The sequence below is a fragment of the Rhinichthys klamathensis genome, unplaced genomic scaffold, assembly GCF_029890125.1.
Source record: "Rhinichthys klamathensis goyatoka isolate OS25496 unplaced genomic scaffold, OSU_Roscu_1.1 h1tg000282l_1, whole genome shotgun sequence".
NCBI lineage: Eukaryota > Metazoa > Chordata > Actinopteri > Cypriniformes > Leuciscidae > Rhinichthys > Rhinichthys klamathensis.
The window spans coordinates 385161-405739 of record NW_026606801.1 but is presented as its reverse complement, the minus strand read 5'-3'; the positions used below and the strand labels follow the sequence as shown (position 1 = coordinate 405739).

At 38.6% G+C, this 20579-nt stretch overlaps 2 protein-coding genes across 2 annotated transcripts; both read right to left on the bottom strand.

Moving 5' to 3' along the window:
- Window positions 1-861: 861 nt before the first annotated feature.
- On the bottom strand, window positions 862-11503 carry pdpk1b (3-phosphoinositide dependent protein kinase 1b). The gene is made up of 14 exons (XM_056269593.1): window positions 11345-11503; window positions 8803-8997; window positions 8666-8708; window positions 8425-8562; window positions 7241-7385; window positions 7008-7105; window positions 6814-6889; window positions 6473-6541; window positions 4116-4212; window positions 3852-4025; window positions 3526-3755; window positions 3386-3443; window positions 2456-2608; window positions 862-2374 (listed from the first exon to the last, which is right to left on the bottom strand). The coding sequence occupies exons 1-14, from the start codon at window positions 11366-11368 to the stop codon at window positions 2261-2263; spliced, it is 1614 nt and encodes a 537-aa protein (XP_056125568.1). The 5' UTR covers window positions 11369-11503; the 3' UTR covers window positions 862-2260.
- Window positions 11504-15429: 3926 nt separating this feature from the next.
- On the bottom strand, window positions 15430-20534 carry tsr3 (TSR3 ribosome maturation factor). Its single transcript, XM_056269596.1, has 6 exons — window positions 20019-20534; window positions 19315-19522; window positions 17857-18050; window positions 17076-17243; window positions 15884-15938; window positions 15430-15785 (listed from the first exon to the last, which is right to left on the bottom strand). The coding sequence occupies exons 1-6, from the start codon at window positions 20137-20139 to the stop codon at window positions 15677-15679; spliced, it is 855 nt and encodes a 284-aa protein (XP_056125571.1). The 5' UTR covers window positions 20140-20534; the 3' UTR covers window positions 15430-15676.
- Window positions 20535-20579: the final 45 nt, after the last annotated feature.

The following is a 20579-nucleotide window of genomic DNA, read 5'->3' as shown; positions in this document are numbered from 1 at the left end:
ATTGCTTAATAGTTAGTAAACTAGTTAAGTTTATGAGTAGGATTATGGGACGAATATGGTGATGCAGAATAAGGCATTAATATGTGCTTTATAAGTACTAATAATAAACAGCCAATGCCAGTAATATGCATGACGTTTAAGATGTTAAATAATGCAAGTTCAGAGTTGTGTATTTTTTTTGTGTGTAAATTTGTTTACTTGTCATGTTTTTGTACCAGCAAAAAAATAAATAATAATAATTATATGCATGCTAATAAGCACCTACTTAATAGTGAGAATTGGACCCTAAAGTGTTACCTTAATGCCTAATGAACAGCTTGTCTAAATGGCGCCTGCAATACTTGTAGTAAAAATCTTTATAGGTCATCACATGATGCATGTGATTCCAAAAAATGCCCACTAGGTTGAGACTAAAAGCCCATTTATTTTAGACTGAAGGGCTGCACGAACAACTGAGATCGCATGATTCAGATTGCCACACTGCTATCATGAAGTTAGTTTGTAATTAGTGGGTCTGATTGATTAGCTACTTTTGAATCTGACTAGGCTATGAAAATACTAGCCTACTAATACTAATTAATCTACAGAATAGATCTAACAAAGCCTGTCAGAAATATGTCCTGATCCTATTCCACCCCAAAAAGTAAAAAATAAATAAAATATAATAAATACATCTTATAAAGATTTTTAGGATAATTAAAATGTTCTTAATCCTAAAAAGGTTTCATTTATTTTCTTTATGCAAGAAATATATAATATATTCCTTATATTATATAGCCTTTGACTGTCAAGGGAACAACAACTTTAAAACAAAATAAAATCAATAGCATTCAAACACGGAGAAAAACCAAAGAGACTGTGTTTGTTGGCCTAAAACCCTACATGCTTTATTTCAGTTCTAGGTTTTGCCGAGCGCAAAAGGTCGACAAGAAGAATACACACATTGCCTATACGCACAAGGACCCCCCACGCACACACACAAACCATATCTCTCTCACACACAGACACACATGCGCGCACACACAGACAAGTGGGGCCGTGCGCATACAGGCATTAAATTATCAGAAATGAGCCAATCACTGCGCAAATAGAAAATGTATATGATATAGTAAGAAAACAAAAGCAGTAAAATATCATAGTTTACAATAATTCTTCACATTCAAAGGCTATACATATTCAATACATACACAGCAAGGCCCTGGAACATGACTTCAATCCAAATATGCTTTCATATATTAGAATTTAAATAACACAGAGAAGCCAGGCCAGAACGGAGCGGCCCAATAACCTTATACAAGAATAAAAATACAAAACCTGGATCCTAGAGTCACCTCTTTACTCACCTCCCATTTGCAATTTTACATCAACTGTACATCACAGTCATCTGTTACCGATCAGGAAGACGCACGCGCACACACACTCAGTCTGTCGGTCTCACTCACTCCACGGACTTCCTGTTAAAAACGGCCAAATGAGAGGAGCCAAACACACGCACACGACCAGATTGTCCCTCCGTCGCAAGCCTCCAATCAGCAAAGCATACCGTCACAATGCAAGCGCTTTAAATGAAAACAGCTAAACTCAGTCGTGCTTTCAGCGTAGGACCAGGGGGGCGACAAATTACCCTCTCAAACCACATTACCCATGTGGCTTTTGTGGCGGTGTGGTGCCGTCTCCTGGTGCGATCTGAAGCTTTTTTCGCAACGTGAACATGCTGAGGAGAGATTCGACACCACATCCTCCAATCGGATTCAGCAAGACCAGCTACTGTAGCCAATAAGGGTAAAAGGACCCGCCTTAATTCTAAACGCAGACTAAAGCGACACACACTACAAAGCGTTTAGGCGTTTCAATGTAAGGAGATGAGTGTGTGTTCGCGCCGAGCGAGAAAAGAAGAGAGCGTGTGCACTTGTTCCGCAACGGGCGGGTGGAGATTGCACGATTTGAAAGGGTTTGTTACCTGCATTGCTTTAAACCGATGGAAAGACTGTCTAAACGTGTGATAAAGGTTTTCTATGGCTTGCCTGCCGACATGACATGCTGACTACGGCCTTGCTGCTTTTGGTTGTGAAGACTCCACCCTCGGCGTGTGAAACAACTGAATCTGAACAGAGAAAGTGCCTGGGAGCGACGGGACTGATATATGAGGAGACAAAGACAATATATAGCTGGAGAGGCGTCTCTACAGGGGCGTGTCCCCGTCCTGTGATTGGTTGGAGAGCTGTGGGGGGCGTGGCCAAAGGGGAGGAGCACTGTAGTCCTATAGGCTGGGGCTCTGGTGTTTGTGGTAGATCTTCCTCCAAACTTCCTGGATCTTCTTGCACCATTTATCAGCGTTGCCACTTGGGTCCATTAGATAGTACGTCCGGTTTGGCTACGGGAACAAAGCAGCGTCATTAAACATCCGATTTAAACCATGTAGATGTGGCATTATAAGATAATAGACTGCTGTTACCGTGTGAACAAAGAAGGTTTTAAAGTTCTTTGCTTCTGGCCGTAGTTCAGGTGACCATGGAATCTCCCCTTTCAGAACTTTATTGACCGGATCCACGTAGTACAAGTGAGGACCCTCAGTCAGTAGCAACTGCCTCCTCCGTGCAAACAGACCCTACACATGCACACAAAAGGGAAAGACACAATGAAACACAAAAAAACAACTCTTTTAATAAAGTAAGATTATGAAACATAGTTCCTGTTCTGGAACTTCCAACAGTCTTTGATTCACTAAAAATAACTAAATCATGCGAGTCAGTCGTTCAATAATTGCTCTGACTACACTGGTTGTTCTGCATGGTTTTGATTCACTAAAATGAACAAAATCAGAATCGGATTTAATTTGATTTACTAAAAAGAACTGAATAATACGCGTCATTCATTCAGGAATTGGATGGAATACTCTGGTGGTACTCTGGCTTTAATTCACAAAAGGAACCAAATTATGACTGTAGGAACTGAATGGAATATACTGGTCATGCTTTATAGTTTTGATTGGCTAAAAATAATCAAATCATAAGAATCATTTGTTAGGGAACTGGATGGACTGCACTGTTCACACAGTTTTGATTCACTAATTAGAACTGAATCATAAGAATCATTCGATCAGCAATTGACTATACTGATGATCGTTGTTGTATGGTTTTAATTCACTAAAAACAATAGGTGTGTTCGACTTGAATCTGCTCTGCGCACACCGATCTATGCATGACATCAAATTTCTGTTAGAGTGATTCGAAAGCATACGGAGCCGTCTGCTCTCTAACGTCACTTTGATGTCGTTCAAACACACCTAAACATTTCAAGAGTCATTTGTTCAGGAATTGGATGGAAAACAATTCTATCTGACTGAATACTCTTACAGATGAACAGATTACCAACAGTTACTCACTTTGCGCTTGTCCACAGGGCCCATTTTTAAGATGAGGTTATTCTCCACAAACTGGTGCCTGATAAAAAAAACAAGAGACAGAAGAGTTACAGAAAGCATGCACGGATAGAAAGTCACATAAAAAGACTGTATTTGTGTACCATGGGTTTGCAGCACTCTGCTTGTCCAGTAAGATGCGTTTCTCCTCGTCGCTGTATTGTAGGTCGAGCTCCATGCTATTACTGTCCAGCTCATGAATATGTATAAACTGATCCACACTAGGGGAGGGGTTATACGTAGGAGCACTTGTCTCTACTGTAAAGGGAACTAAAGGGGCAGGGCCAGGCTGTGCCACCTGCATACAACTGAACTGGCTCAGGAGATCATCATACTGGAAATAAAAGAGCAGAGGAGATTAAGAATGATCTCAATTTGACATTTTCTGAAGAAAATCAGACCCCTCCACAAGTCGTTTGTGTTGACTCACATTTCCATAGCAGTCCTCGTCATCCTCAGACATGGCGGGAAGATAAGCCGTTAGTTTGGGAGGAGTCCGCAAATGTACATCATGCCAGCCAACTGTTTCAAAAAAAGGGTGGGACCTCAGCGGTCCGTAGCCGCCCATCTCATCACAGCCAATCCGCTTACACGGATCCAGTGACTGTGAAAGTAAAACACCAATGAGCACACAGCAGATCCTCACCTACACTATGAATAGAAAAACAAACATGTATGATTAAATAAGGCTGACCAGAAGCTGTTCCACAAGGTCCTTAGCTTTGGGGAAAAATTTCTCAGGAAACTCGTACTCGAGTTTTATAATCTTCTGGAATATTAGATACTCATTCCTGTGATGGATTAAAAGAAAACAATGTTTAGTAATTGGAGGTTTAAGCTTCTTCACATAGACAGGGTTGGTGTTAGGGATAGATCATGAGGTTAAAAGGCGTTCTGCGCTGACAACATGCATGGGAAAAACCCAATGCTGCAAACTCTGGACTTTTTTACAGTAATATAATCTCACTATTTCTCGTGTCACGAGAACCACGTAAAAAAAAAAAAAACTATGGAAGTCAATGGCTACTGTCAACTGTCTGGTTTCCAACATTCTTCAAAATATCTTCTTTTGTGTTCAACAGAGGAAAGAAAAGTGACCTATCCTGTTCAGCTGCGAAAAAGTTACTGTTCTCCAAGGACAAGCAAAGTGAACTTTGAGCTTAAAAAGCATATTGCAGGTAAAAAAAAAATCAAAATTAATATATAATATGAAAATACTATATGAAAAGTTAATGCAGGATTTAAAATGTTTTAAAACGACATAAGGGCACTAATTTAGTAGATAAAGTGAGCGTTTCTTGGACTGCTCGTAAAAACGGCTTTTTTTTCAACATCGCGTCATTTTACGTCACGTCAGGGAGCCTCGGCTCAGTGCAGAGTAGGCTTCAGTGAGAGCGGCCGTCTGTCAGTGTGTTTTCAGTAGTTTTTGTATTTTAGTTTATTATCGTCATGGTAAATTATTGTGTTTGTGGAGGTTGCAAAAACTCCGGCCTGTCAGGACATCAAGTCCACAGGTTTCTATAACAAGAAAAGGAACGGTGCTGTATATCTTTCGTGCCTGGTGCGGTTTGTGCAGGTGAAGAGACGGGATTTCTCTTCCACATCGACTTCGAGAAACGCGGTCGTGTGTAGCGTTCACTTCAGAACGGAGGATTATCATCCCGCCGATATGATGGAGTTTAAAAAATAACATGGGCTGCCGAAGCAAGAATATTGATCGTCTTATACTGTACCAATGGCATCAAATAGTGTGATATAGGTAGCCACGCCCTAAATAGAGGCAACTTGTAATTGAAAAACAAAATTACTAGGTTGTTTAAATATTCTAATCTTTAATTTTCTGTTTGTTATAACCCAGGAGAAAAATATGTATTAAAAATGTACTTAAGTAAGTTTAGTACAATAGAAATATACTCAAGTATAGTTTTTATACATTCAGTATAAATCTACCCTAAACATACTAATGGGTAGATATACGATGGATAACGGCCTGATATACGATGGTAATAATCTATACAATATTGTGAGCACAGTGTATATCCTTAGCGAACGTGTATATCTATAAGCACGTCTCTCACCAAGACACCTGTCCTGTTCTCCACTGGTTCTCCTCACACCACAACTCAATTTGTCTCTGACCGTTCTGTCTTACATTAGTCCTGGCCTGTCACTGCTCTCTTGGCAGCATAGCAGGCTCATAATTGTACGGCTGTGGTCCGTCATACGACTAAGTATTTCCTCAGCGTCCGAAATGTCATTGCGATCCATTGTTTTCCTGTTGTTTGAATCGACCGCTCTCCCGCCCGTTACGTCACGCCCATTTTCAGACGCGGAAAGTAACATTTTCTCACAAAAACGACAGGTGAGTATTCGCTTAACACTGTTGGTTATGTCTTAAGTGAACATAAACAGTTGAGGGGTGGAAACAGTAGGAAAACAGTGGAAAGTCAGTGTAACAGTATATTGGATCCGTGCAATCAGTCTTAAAGTGCCAGCCGCCTAATATTCCTGCTGCTGTCTGTCATTAATGTTAATCAAACAAAAAAAGACAAAGAGAAAATCACTCACTGCTCTTTAGTAGATTTAGTCGGATTAATCTATAATTTATACAATTAATACAATGCAGTGGTTTTACATTTGATTACTGTCCTTTGATAAAGACTGTTTTTTTTCCTCACAGGAATGCTATGTTTGTTAAGCTCTAAACTGCTCCTAATCACCTCTAAGAGAGGGAATGGAATATATTGCACATTTTGCTTGCCAATATATCAAGAGTTGTCAATTCATGATAGTTTCTCATCATCTTAATGTTTTTTCATAGGCATACTAGAAACACATTTTTGTTAAGAATAGCTAAATAATCCTAGTGGATCTATTTGAAGCCTTCTATTTATCATGTACGGGTGTATTATTTACTTTGGTGATTGGTTTTGGCCAGTACTGCATCCAGGGATCGGTAATTGGCCCCAAAAACCCTGATCGGAGCACCCTTATCCACTTTAAATCAATTTGTAGTTTTGCACATCGCTAGTACTCTGAAAAGAAACTTACCCAGCTCTGAATGGCGGCAAACCAGCAACAAGCTGGTAGATTATGCAGCCTAATGCCCAGAGATCCGAACTGCCACAAGAAAAAAGTTGTTTAAGATAAACACACAAGTAAGCCAAATAACAGTCATAAAATGAGCCTTTAGTCAAAACATCAAATAAACCCTTGTTCTTGGTCTTGTTTAGTTATTGCACATAATGTCTCCGGGATTCAGAAAAGGAACCACTAAATAAATGCTTCAACAAACTAACATGACGCATCTCTGAATTAGGTCCATTTCATTACGACGAAAGCATTACAACTGCATGAAATATAACCATGAAATATTCATCAGTCGTGTTTACCTCTTGCAGGCAGATTTCTCAGTCAGTAATTCTGGAGAGACGTACTGAGCCGTACCAACAAATGAGTTTGCTCTTGCTGCGGGGAGAAACGTCAGAATAGCAATGTCACTTAATAAAAGCACTATCAAAAGAGGATACTTGTGGATGAACGGTTTACACTGTCAGAGTGTGTAAGTGTGGAGTATCTGCATTACCCTGTTTGCTGTCAGAGGACAGTTGTTTGGCCGTGCCAAAGTCTGTTATTTGAATGTGCATCTCTTCACTGAGCAGAATATTCTCTGGCTTTAGATCTCTGTAACAAAACCACAGTAACAGAAATAACTCAATGTCAGGATATACGTATGTATATAAAACATTTAAAAAAAAACACTACAAAAAAAGGACAAATAAAACTATTGACAGACACCTTAAAGACAAACCTACTAACCTGTGGATGATGCCCTTCTGATGCAAGTACTCAAGAGCACAAACTATCTCAGCGGAGTAGAACCGTGTACAGGTCTCGTCAAACGAGCCGATTTTTCGAATGTATTTCAGCAGTTCGCCATTTTTAGCATAGCTCAATCCAAAATCTGACAGTACATTCAGGAAAGCATTCGATTTAAACTCAGTCAACATTAAGATATTGATATATATCTTACATCAAGGAGATAATGAGAAATAAAAATGTGACGATATGTATCGTTGATGTAAACGATATGATTTGCGATAGAGTTAGTTTTATCCAAGACTCAGCTAAAGTATAATCCACCCAAAAACTAAATTCTGTCCTCATGTCGTTTCAAACCTACAAGATTTTCATTCAACTTCCAAACACAAATGAAGGTATTTTTATGAAACCTGGAAGATTTCTGTCCCTCTATTAAAAGTCCATTCTTCTAAAACTTAAAAGATCCAAAAAAAATGTCAAAGGCATCGTAAAAATACTCAATCGAGTGGTCTAATCCAAATCCAAGACGTCTGAGGAAACACGATGGCTTCATTCATATGATGACGAACAGATTTACGTATAACTGTAGTAAACACGGATGTTCAAATGCTTGTGTGACGCGCAAAAACAACATGAGAGGGAGAAAATACAGAATTAATTTTTGGATGAACTAACCATTAACAGTTTGGGAATAATCATTTTGACATGCTTTCTTGCGATTAGAACTGTGATTGACTGCATTGATCATCTGAAGCGCATACACGCTGGAACGGCACTCCTCAAATGGAAAGCACAAACATCATTTAAATCACATCACATCACATTTAGGTTTAGTAGTATGATTATTCAAAGAGTTTTAGATGGTTTATTGTAATATGTATAGTGCTCTAATAGCGGGAGAGTCTGTGAGAGCCCGGCTTGTCTGTGTAAGAGACCGAACGAATGCCTGCATTGAAAGAATGAGTACAGCGTGAGGAAAACAATGAATTTCAGTGACATTACTACATTAAACTACTATATAATGTTGAATATAATGTATAATAATGCAAAGGGGGAATATTTGTGGGTCTTGATAATAATAATGGGTTTAGTATCGTGATTTGTATCGAATCAGTAACCAATTTTATGACCACCCTGCAGTGCCTATATTGGTCGACCACTAGCATGTGCGTGAAGGATACAGAGCTTCTCTTCATCCTGAAAGGTGAAGAAGAGCTTGACGAAGAATGGATGATCCAGGTGTGACATGATGTCTCTTTCTCTCTTAACATATTGCGCTTTGTTCTCCTTCATTATGTGGCGCTTTTCCAGGATCTTAACTGTTGAAACACGTGCACAAACACTTTTAGTACATGCTTCCATCCAGTATTTTAATGTCAAATGTAATACTGATAAATCGAATGCAAATGAACCACGACTTACTTGCATATTCCTTCCCCGTCGAGTGTTCCTTTGCCAAGACAACCTGCAAGTAGTACAGATGACAAAGGTTAGTACATTTAATGAATAATACTATGATGTACATCAGATGTGCATGACATCTTAAAAGAGTGTCATACGGTAGAGAAGGAGCCTTCTCCCAATATTTTTCCGAATCGGAAATCCTCGGGTCTCTTCTTGCGAGGCTGGGTCGGCTGGGGGGGTAGTGCCTGTCCCTCCATGCTGCTGCCGTGGAGACGGGGCGTGTCCTGCTGGCCTCTTACCATGGGTGGACAGGAGATGAGAACAGAGGAGTGGAGGGATGCAACATCATACTGACGAGAAAAAGAAAGAGGAAGTCAGTGTATTACTCACATTACTGAACTTCTGATGTAATTATTGCACGGCTTGTGATAGTTAGTTATGAAAGATTGTACACCAGTTCTTTGCATTTTTTTTATTTAATCATTTCAATTATTTAAATATTTTAGAGAAAAATGTTTACACCTAGTTTATATAATATGCTAATTATATATAATGCAAATTCATTTTAAGTGCAATGACATCACTCATAGTTGACAGCAAGATGAGAGCACATATTCTATGTATTAATATTAAAGTTATTGATAATTAACCATTATGTGCTCACCTGGAACACAAACGATTACATAAGTTTTTGATAACTGAAAACGTGCACGGGGTGTCATTCTGACTGCAAATCAGATTATGAGTTAAAGAGCATCTAAACAGTTCTCTTCTCACATATAATTACTTTAAAACAACTTAAATGTGTGGCTCTGCCTAACTTACACTGAATATTTATAATTACACTGGAAATCATTGTTAACTTATTAAAAAGGGAACTAATATACACTACAAATCAATGTGCACTGTCTTTCTCTCACACTGCTTGATGGGTGCTTTCAAAACACTGCTTCATGAAGCTTAAAAACCTTTTTACGAACCTTTTGTTTTAAATCAGTGGTTCGAAGCTCGTATCAAAGTCACGTGTTTTCAGTAATCGAGGCTTAGCTATGTCATAACTGTTTCGAAGGCTGTGTCCGAAATCGCCCCCATTCCCTTGTAGGGAATAGTGAAGATGGTATAATACGATCTCTGTGAACCCATGAATCATGCAGATTCACTGAGATCAACCGCCAGCGGCTATGGTTTTTACCTGATCAGCTTAATACATTTGTAGACGTTTTAATGAGGCATTTGTATAATTAAAATGAATAGTAGTAAATAGGATCTTAATGGCATGTTTACCTGGGCTATCCATAGAACAAACAAAACAAGATTACATGATCAGTTGATTGCATTTGATAGATTATACATTCAATAAAACATTTGCAAAAGCTATTTTTATGCATGTTTGGCCTGAGTTTTGGTTGCATTTACACTGTTCTGACCAGCAGGGGTCACCAGCGAGTGGCGTCTCGAACGCTTCGAAACAGTGAATCATTTTGCGAGTTCAATTGATTCGAAGCTTTGAAAAGCTTCGTTTCTCCCATCACTACCTGTAACTGCAGCTCACATTATTCATAATCAGCATTCCTACAATAACGAAATCCAAAACACCTCTATAAAACATGAGTCACACGTCAACAAGAACTTTGGTCAAATCTCCAGCAATAATCCTGTTAACTACCCTTTGCAACCCACGCACCGCAATATTAATTCATACTTCATACACTTAACGAGGCTTAAGAAACAACAATAATAACAGCAACAGAAATAACAGAGGCAAGTTACATTGCAGGATTTACAACTTGATAAATCCAAACCTACATACCCAGTTTTATATGCTGTGCCTGAAAATGGCCCACCAATGAGCCTGATAAATCACCAATCATATTCATAAGGGTTTTGTCTTAGTCTACTGATCTATATGACGTTATACGTAATAATTACAGGCTGTCAAAAGAATATGAGAAGGTGAAACCTTAAATCTCTAAGCCACTTTTATAGGCCGCAACTCTGAGTATGTTCATTTCAGTGGAAATAATATGCTTAACTAAGTCAGTGATAACATGAGCATGTTAATAAGCCGTTATAGACATGTAGTACAACTAATTATCCCTTAATTACGGTTTAAAATGATAAACTGAGAGCAAACAGAGACGCAAATGAGGCAAAACAACCTGAGGCGACTTATGCTAGAAGCGCGACTGACACAAAACCGGTGTTGTAGTTAGTCAGAGACTTAAGAACAAGCCCTGGATGTTCTCAATTAATTCTTAGAAATAAACATGATTTGTGTAAATCGAAAGCAGATTTAAGACAGCCAGAACCAAAACCCTATATCGTGAGTTAGCGGTCAGGCTAACGGCTAAGAAAACAAGCAACTTCATTTGTTGATAGAATTAGCTCGCAGCGCTAACACATAACAATATGAGCATTTATCTACAATGCTCTTTTAAAAATATCAACATCTAGCCTAATAATTCATTCAGAAATCCCTGTATAAATTACGATAAGAAACAAAAGTTGACACTTCCTGGTTAATAGACCTGCGCTTGTTTTGGGGACTAGCGGGCTAATGAAGCTAAATGCTAAGCAAAAGAGTCGGGTCGCAAGCGTCCCGCGCCACCCCCCAAAAAATCGCCGTTACAAGCAGCGCGCGCAACGCGGCGCGAGGCGGCTTCGAGCCCGCGTTCCCAAGACGCTAGCGGTACTCACAATCTGACTCGTGGCTCTTGCCATGGAAGTTTTCCGCGGGTAATTTATTTGGGATTAAATAATTGTGAAGACTGTAGTCATGGCCGCCCTCTCTGCGCTTTGGCTTCACGGCTGTGACGTCACGCCACAACAACATTACTGCAGTCGAGAGGAATAAAAAAAAAATACCGCGCGCCCCCAAACGGCGAATCCCCAAAATTCCATGTAAATCCATCTTTTTCCAACACCCCATGACGCTTTGCGCGAATTATGGGTGTAACTTAACTTCCGTTAAACAGTCAGCGTAAGGTTCGTTTTCAAAAACTGGGTACAATGAAAATGACATTCATTATTCTATTCACCATTTAACCGTCGGATATTTAAAAGTGTAAAAAAGCCTTAACAAATAACTACAACAGACCATAAATAACCCCCGATTATTTCCGCAGCAATATTATGGACGTGTTAAATATCACTGTCTTTATAATGTATCATATGTTGCCTTAATAAATAAAAAAATAAACAGCAACATTGAGTGATTTTAACATATTTCCGGGTTTCTCAGAAGCGGAAGTCGTCATAGATGGGTAAACTTCTATAGTGGTGAATGACTGAGAGACATTAAATAAATGTTTAATATTTCCATTTGTTCACATAGCAAAAGAAAAACTCCACAATAGTGTTTTCCACAACTTTTAAAAGAGGGAAAAAAATAGAGAGAGATTGATAACCGCAGTCAGAAGAGAGAAAAATGTCAACTTTACCATCACACACCTTCACAGCAGCATTAACTAGTTTTTTTTTTTTTTTTGTTGCTAATTGGATGCAAAGGTAATATAATACAAATGATAGTGATACAAATGTAGATACATTTCTTTATAAAATTAAAATATAAAAAAATCCAGAATTTACGATGCTAAAAAGGTCAGACAATAAATATTGTATTTACCTGCTTTAGAAAGTAAATACTGCTAACAGGGATTGGAAGTGAAAAGAGGAGACAATTAGGCTACATTTTAAAGAATCCATGTGAAAACAAACCTGGAAAGAAACGTGAGGATTTGGGGAGAAACATTTTTGATATACCATGTCACGTTAAAATACCGAGCGTTACCTTATTCTCTGAAAGTCTGAAAATAGAACATGAAAGAAATTTTACAGCTCATTCAGTCAAACTGAGGGATAAGGATTATTTGTAGAGCAAATTTATGATTTGAATGTTTGAGTGGAACTTCCCCAAAAACGGAAGTGCCACCCATAATCTACTTGAATGCCATAGACAGTAAAGTTGAATGCAGTGAAAAAGGTTAAAAGTGTTAAAGGGATAGTTCACCCAAAAATTTAAATTCTGTCATTAATTAGGCAAGGCAAGTTTATTTATATAGCACATTTCATACACAATGGTAATTCAAAGTGCTTTACATAGAATAAATTAAAATAATCAAAAGAAATAAGGAATAATTAAAACAGTTTAGAATAAAAAATAAACTAAAATACAGTACAAACAGTCGGACGAACAGTGGCACAGTGCTCATTCAGTAAATGCACAGCTAAACAGATGTGTTTTGAGTCTGGATTTGAATGTGACTGTAGGAGCACATCTGATCTCTTCTGGAAGCTGTTCCAGCACATCTGATCTCCTCTGGAAGCTGGTTCCAGCATAATAGTTTTACGGTAATAGCTAAAAACAGACTCTCCATGCTTAGAGTGAACCCTTGGTATTTCTATCTGATGTGATCCTAATGATCTGAGTGATCTGTTGGATTTATATTCAGTGAGCATATCTGCAATGTATTGAGGTCCTAGCCCATTGAATGATTTATATACCAGTAATAATACTTTAAAATCAATCCTAAATGTAACTGGGAGCCAGTGTAAAGACTTGATATGTTCATATTTTCTGGTTCTGCTCAGAATCCTGGCAGCAGCGTTCTGTAGGAGCTGCAACTTGTAATCACTCACCCTCGTGTCGGTCCAAACCCGTAACACTTTTGTTCATCTTCGGAACACAAATGAAGATCTTTTTGATGAAATCTGAGAGCTTTCTGTCCCTCCATAGACAGCTACGCAACAACCACCGTGAAGCTTCCAAAAGTTCATAAAGAGATCGTAAAACTAATCCATATGAATTGAGCGGTTTAGTCCAAGAGACTCGATCGCTTTATATGATGACCAGATTTAATTTAGGCGTATACTGTCAATGGAGGGACAGAAAGCTCTCAGATTTCATCAAAAAAAAGATCTTTTGTGTTCCGAAGATGAAGGAAAGTGTTACAGGTTTGGAACGACATGAGAGCGAGTAAATGATGACAGATTTTTCATTTTTGGGTGAACTATCCCTTAATTGAAGGCATTTTGCAACTGTGCATCAGCAGATCTGTGTCACCCTTATTTATATTACTTTAAACCTACATTCCACTAACACAACGTACTCTAACGATTTTTTTTTTTTGGCTTATGGTAATATTATGGACATAACCATTGTAATGTCATTGTTTTCTTTGAAGTTCAGAAAACAGTGTAAACCATAACAACAAATAAAATTAAACTAAATACATGATTAAAATCATTGAATAGATTAAAATAAAAAATGAAAGTAAATAAATAATTAATACATCTAACAATACAGCACCAAAGTGAGTTTATGATATTAAAGCTGCAGTCCGTATCTTTTCCTCTTTGTCGCCATCTCTCTGTTCGAAATCTGTAACTGCAGTGATTCGCGGAATTATTATCTTTACGTGGGTTGTAAATCGGCATGAAACAGCGTGGATGAACACAGTGCTTTGAGGCGAGTGCTGCTGTCAGTCACCGCGCTGTGTGGATACTGTCATACAGAATCACAGATTCACTTTTTTTTTTAAAAAACAACATAAGAATTTTCATAAGAAAATGTCTTCTGAACAAGTAAGTAAAATCCATTTTTGTTCTGACCAACTAAGGGGGAAAAAGCATTCGACATGATAAGCTTCGTTAGATTTAATCAACGCGATTTACAGCAACCGTGCAAATTATAGCCTACTTTGTTCTCAAATTGTTCATGTTGTCATGTTAACAACATCACATCAGCATTGCGTGACTAATGTTAAATTTAATGTGTTGTATGGTTACCTGTGTAGTTCAGAATTCATATTCTCCATAATAGCAAAACGAGAAAGGCACAACAAAGGAAACTCCATAACTGTGTGAATTAAGAAAACGTACTGTTACACGATTGAACTATTGAAATGTCTTACTTGTTCAGCAGAAAAAAGCCGTCTCTTCTTCCGTTTTGAACCCCTTCAAAACACGGAGTTCACGCACTTTTCAAAACCCCCGCCGATGTTTAAATCCTTGTGTTCGCATGAGACGGCTTCATTCTCTTTCTCTAGCCACCTTAAATCCGAAATACGAAGTCTTTTGGGTTTTATAACTGCTGAATCTCCAGTTGACACTGATGATTGTTGTTTGGATCTTTCTGGATGCCATAAGAGAAAAGCCTATACATCTAAACATCTCGTCACGCGCAGTATAGCCGGCTAGCCGAAACTCCTTCTTTATGTGTACGGGTGTGACGTAATGACGCAAAGACATGCTCGAATTTCCCGCGGAAACCCACCAGTACCACTGGAATTAAAATCATTATTACAAGCTAACCGTTTTGAAACTAGCTATGGCAAGCAGATAGTTTTGACCACTGGCAGAATAAGTTTTTTTTAATATAATTATTTTGGATTATTTTTAACTTAAAAAAGTTACGGACTGGAGCTTTAATTTTCAAAGTATAAATTGGGTCTTTATGCATGAAAATATAAAGTTGCCTTTTAAATGTTAGGGTGGGGTTCCCTCGTTTATCATATTTGAGGGTTTGTGGCATCTAAGATTGAAGACCCCTCGTATAGAGTATATAGCATGATGCCTGCTCAACTAGTTCCCTAGCTCATGCTGGATTTACATGTAACTAACTTAAAATACACAGGCTGGGTTAAAGAAAGTGGAACTCAAATTAGCAAAACACCTAGCAAACTTAACTCAAATGCAGCATATTGCAAACATCATTTGAATATTTATTTAAACATTTTTTAAACATTTAATTCTGCTTTATAAACAAGTGTCAATTACAGTTTGAGAAGATTCTTCTCATGAACAAATTTTGCACATAATAAAAAGTCTTTGGAGAAATTGCTCACTGAAACCTTGACTACAGTATCCAATTACTCTGGTTTGTTTAACTTACTAGTTCCATCTTTCAACATTTGCAAACACTCATAAAACAGAAGTCTGCTTATGTCAAGTGAAGGTCAGAGTTACTAAATAAGTCACTGATAGTCCTCCTTCCCCAAACGTTTCATTTTAAGATTACACAAACCAAGACTACTGATCACTTTCATCATCATCCTCTTCCTCTTTACTCTTCTGTTCTTCCTCCTCACCATCATCTTCTTCCTCTGATGTCTCGTCACTGTCATCATCATCCTCAGCCCTGAGAGAACAAACAGACAGATTACTTAAACTGACTTCTCAGGTTGAAATTAAGCAAAATTCATAGTAGAATCATAATGATTATAAAAAGAGTCTCACTGGACTGGCCTGTTGAGGTTCAGAAAGTCTCTTCCTGAGTCCACATCGAAAGGATCTGGACACAAACACACATAACAAACACCAAAGTTATTTTCAAAACCCTTACAGTATATTTGATTGTTTTAAAGAGGCCCTATCACACCCTTTTTCAAAGTCTACTGGTCTAGAATAAGCTTTCCCATACTTGACATTGTTGCAGCTCCTCTCTTCCCAGTTTGTCAGAGATGCTCAGGGGCCGGTTTCACAAAGATAGGCTTAGATATAATAGATAGACTTCAGATAGACATCTACCGTAAATCAGACCGTTGCACAAAGCGCTTAAGACTCTGACTATCTTAAGTAGGACTACACTGCAATGCATTCTGGGTAAAATAAGACACTTTTCAAAACAAAAAACATGGCGGATCGAGTAAGCGCATTCAACCGCTCAGTGCAGTTTACCCCAGCGGGAGATATGTGTTTGTTGGAGGAGTATAACAGTTACAAGGACATTTTACTTGGGAAATTTAGTGGAGAGTGTAGTAACAAGAAGAAATGTTTAATTTGGAAAGGGCCATTTTCCCTTTGCTTTCGGCTGTTTGTCATGTAACTGATTGTTACTGTTGGTTGCCAAGGTAACAGAGTCTTAGACCTAAGTTAGCCTGGGGGAAAGGTGTCTAATTATTTGGTCTAAATTAAGTCAGTCTTTATTTTTGTGAAACAGTCTAACTTGCATTAGATTAGTCTATGAGCAAATTTTAGATATGTCTAACACTATAGACCGGTCTAAAATAGCTTTGTGAAACCGGCCCCTGCTGGGGTGCAAAAAGAATCATTAGCCAATAATGGTTGTTGGTAATATCGGAACTTGCGACCATAGTTGGCTTTTGGGAAACGCACCCCTGTTTAGTTCCCCTCCTTCTAAAAGTCACAATGTGCTCTGTTTGCCAGCTAGACCAGTGTGTTGTGATTGGTCAACCGCTTTGATTGTGTTTGGGAAATGTCCCGCCCCTTACCATAACCGGGAGTTTCAACACACTACTAACGCAACTCAACCGACTCAACAGTGTTTCAGGGAGAACTTTGGAGGCTTCAGAGACTTCCTTTGGAGGGACTTTGTGCTTTGCAGAGCTTTTTCATGCTCAAACAGCAACATTACACACTAAAGAAAGATGAAAATGTAAAAAAGCATAATAGCACCATTGGAACGTACCTATCTCCTCTTCCTGAGGAGTTTCACCAAGAAACTCTTTCTCCACAGCCAGTAGTTCCTCTTCGGATTGGCTGGAAGCGTAACGCTCTAGAAGAGTCTTGTTCAGCTCCAAAAATCCCAAACCCCACTTAAACTTCCTCAGCAGGAGCACAGCCAGGTCACGAAATCCTGATGCATGATCATATCAAGACACATACACGTCAATACACAAACAAATGTCCATTTCATCTCAGCAAATCTGCACAATTTAATCTCAGTTGCTATCATTATTACATATTACGTTCTTGACATTAGTCTCGTGTGCCCTCCGAGGCTGAATATATTTAGTCAAAAATAAATAAATGCAAAAAAACATTTTGACATGTAATCTATTCCTGTATTGCAATTCATTACTGTCACAGGATCCTTCAGAAATCATTCTTATATGCGGATTTGCTGCTCAAGAAACATTTCTGATTATAAACAATGCTGAAAACAGTTGTGCTGCTTCATATTTTGTGGAAACTGTTTTTTTTATGATTCTTTGTAAACAATATAGTTTAAAACAACAGCATTTATTTGTTTGTAACAATTTTAATGGCCAATTATTGGCCAATAAACCTTGCTAAATCCCCAAACTTTTGAACAGTGTATATCAGCATCAATTTGGCCATTTGTGACCACGCTCTCTAGTCAGTCTTATCAGCCATTGAAATGCATAATGCTTAACCACTGCTATAATACATACAAACCCATATGACAATAGCAGGGAGAGAGAAAGCTAAAGCTGGGAGCTGCTTACCCACAATGCAGAAGGTGGCAGCATAAGCCTCGACGCAGGACAGCTTGCACGGCTTTCCGTAGTTTACAGGATTTGCTGCGACCAAGAACGGCAAAAGCCTCGGATGTGAGCCAATCATTTTGCTGAAAGGCGTATCTTCAAGCCGTGCCCATGAGCAGTCAATCACTGCCAGTCCAGCCTGTGCCACAATCTCCCTGGAAATGAAGAATATTACAGATTAAGAATTGAGACATTTTCTCTCATTTTTATCTACACAATAATGCTAAGGTTTGGGGTCGGTATGTTTTTTCAAATGTTTTTAAAAGACGCCTCGTCTGCTCACCAAGACTGCATTTATTTAATCACAAATACAGAAAAAAACAGTAATATTGTGAAATATTATTACAATTTAAAGTATCTCTTTTCTATTTGAATATTTTGTTTAAAACTGTAATTTATTCCTGTGATCAAAGCTGAATTTTCAGCATCATTACTCCAGTCTGCAGTGTCACATGATCCTTCTGAAATCATTCTAAAATGCTGATTTGCTGCTGGGGACACTTCCTATAACACCCGATGTACTCGTTACATCATAAGAAGAATGGCATCTACGTCAATGTTAGTCTTTCTGCTTATTCCGAGGTTTACTGAAGTCAGCCGGATCCGGGCCGTATCCAGATCAGATGGTGGACCTGCGCCTAGACACGACCACAACACATGATGTTGTCAACCGGATCCGGGCCGTATCCAGATCAGATGGTGGACCTGCGCCTAAACACGACCACAACACATGATGTTGTCAACCGGATCCGGGCCGTATCCAGATCAGATGGTGGACCTGCGCCTAGACACGACCACAACACATGATGTTGTCAACCGGATCCGGGCCGTATCCAGATCAGATGGTGGACCTGCGCCTAGACACGACCACAACACATGATGTTGTCAACCGGATCCGGGCCGTATCCAGATCAGATGGTGGACCTGCGCCTAGACACGACCACAATGCATGATGTTGTCAACCGGATCCGGGCCTGGGTTCTCCCAAGGTTTTTTCCTCCCTTCTGCCACCTGATGGAGTGGAGTCGCCTTTTCACCTTTGTTGCCATTGGCTTGGCTTGCTTAGTTGGGGACATTAAATTTAACATTTAATTTAATATTCAACAATAATATTGATCTGCCTGCATTGACACTATTATACAAGAACTGAACTGAGCTGGATGATGACATCACGGTTTACTCCAGAGCGGCTATATATATATATATATATATATATATATCTCTAAATTAACTAAATTAAAAACTTTTTTAAAACAAAAATGAAACATCACTGAACTTCCTTAAGCTGGACTGTGACGCTATTTTCTTCTGGAAACCAACTTTTTTGCATTATTTTTCTGTAATCTCTGTAAAGCTGCTTTGAAACAGTCAATCTGTATTGTAAAAAGCGCTATATAAATAAATGTGACTTGACTTGACCTGTCTGCAGGTGTAACGTATCTGGTTCCCATCGGGCTGAGGATCAGGCCATTGAAGCGCTGGTTGAGTCGAAGGCAGCGCACTAAACCTTTCCTGGCCAGCTTCCGTCCTGTGCAGCGTTTAGGGTCACAGTGACCCAGATCCCACATGGCCAATGGACAGGGCAACTTCACACCTCCTGAAGCCCCTGAATCTGCATCCTCACTGGCTGAAGAAAAAAAAACACACACATACACTGACAACATATAACCTCATGTGTGTCAAGCTTTATTACAGAGAGTAATTCAGTTTGTGACATAAATCTGAGCTGATATGTTTAAAAAACATGACAATGTTAAATGCACTCCCTTAAAGGGATGGTTCACCCAAAAATGAAAATTCAGTCATCGTTTACTCGCCCTCAAGTTGTTCCAAACCTGTATGAATTTCTTTCTTTTGCCGAACACAAACAAAGATATTTTGAAGAATGTTGGTAATCAAACAGTTTATGAACCCCATTGACTTCAATAGTATATGGAAGTCAATGGGGTCCATCAACTATTTGGTTACCAACATTCCTTAAAAATATATTATTTTGTGTTCAGCAGAGTACTGAAATTCATACAGGTTTGGAACAACTTGAGGGTGAGTAAATGATGACTGAATTTTCATTTTTGGGTGAACTATCCCTTTAACATATCTTTCCTGGCATGACAACCACAGACCTTGCAGAGCCTCGTGCATCTCCTCTGTGAAGGTTTCTAATGATTTCCCCTTCATCCTGTGTCGTGTGTCTTTGCCCTTGTGAACCGCTCGCTCACATTTACCCTGTTTTTTACGTCGCATATCTGAAATTCACCTTATTTTTGTTTTAGGAATAAAAACTACAACTTTCAGACGTGTTTAGAAGCTATTTAAAGGGTTGACTGTATTATAACCTATTTAACCATCTTACAAATTATAACACACCAAAAATGTATCTACTTTACGCTGATCACGGCATACAAATGCCTTTAAATAAAATCCCAAAGACTTATTCTGACACGCTGGTTCGTGAGGCCAAAACACGGTGACGTAATGAAACATGGCTCTTACTGTTACCAAGCACAAAAGACGCTAATTTATTTAAATTACATCAATATTAATATTTTCTTAATTTAGTTTAGGTCAAACAATATAAATTAATATTTTATGCTCAACGCTATGGATAAATTATACAAAACAGACAGATAATAATCGATAAAGTAAAACCGGAAGAGGACTTTTATTTAGGCAGAATTACACCC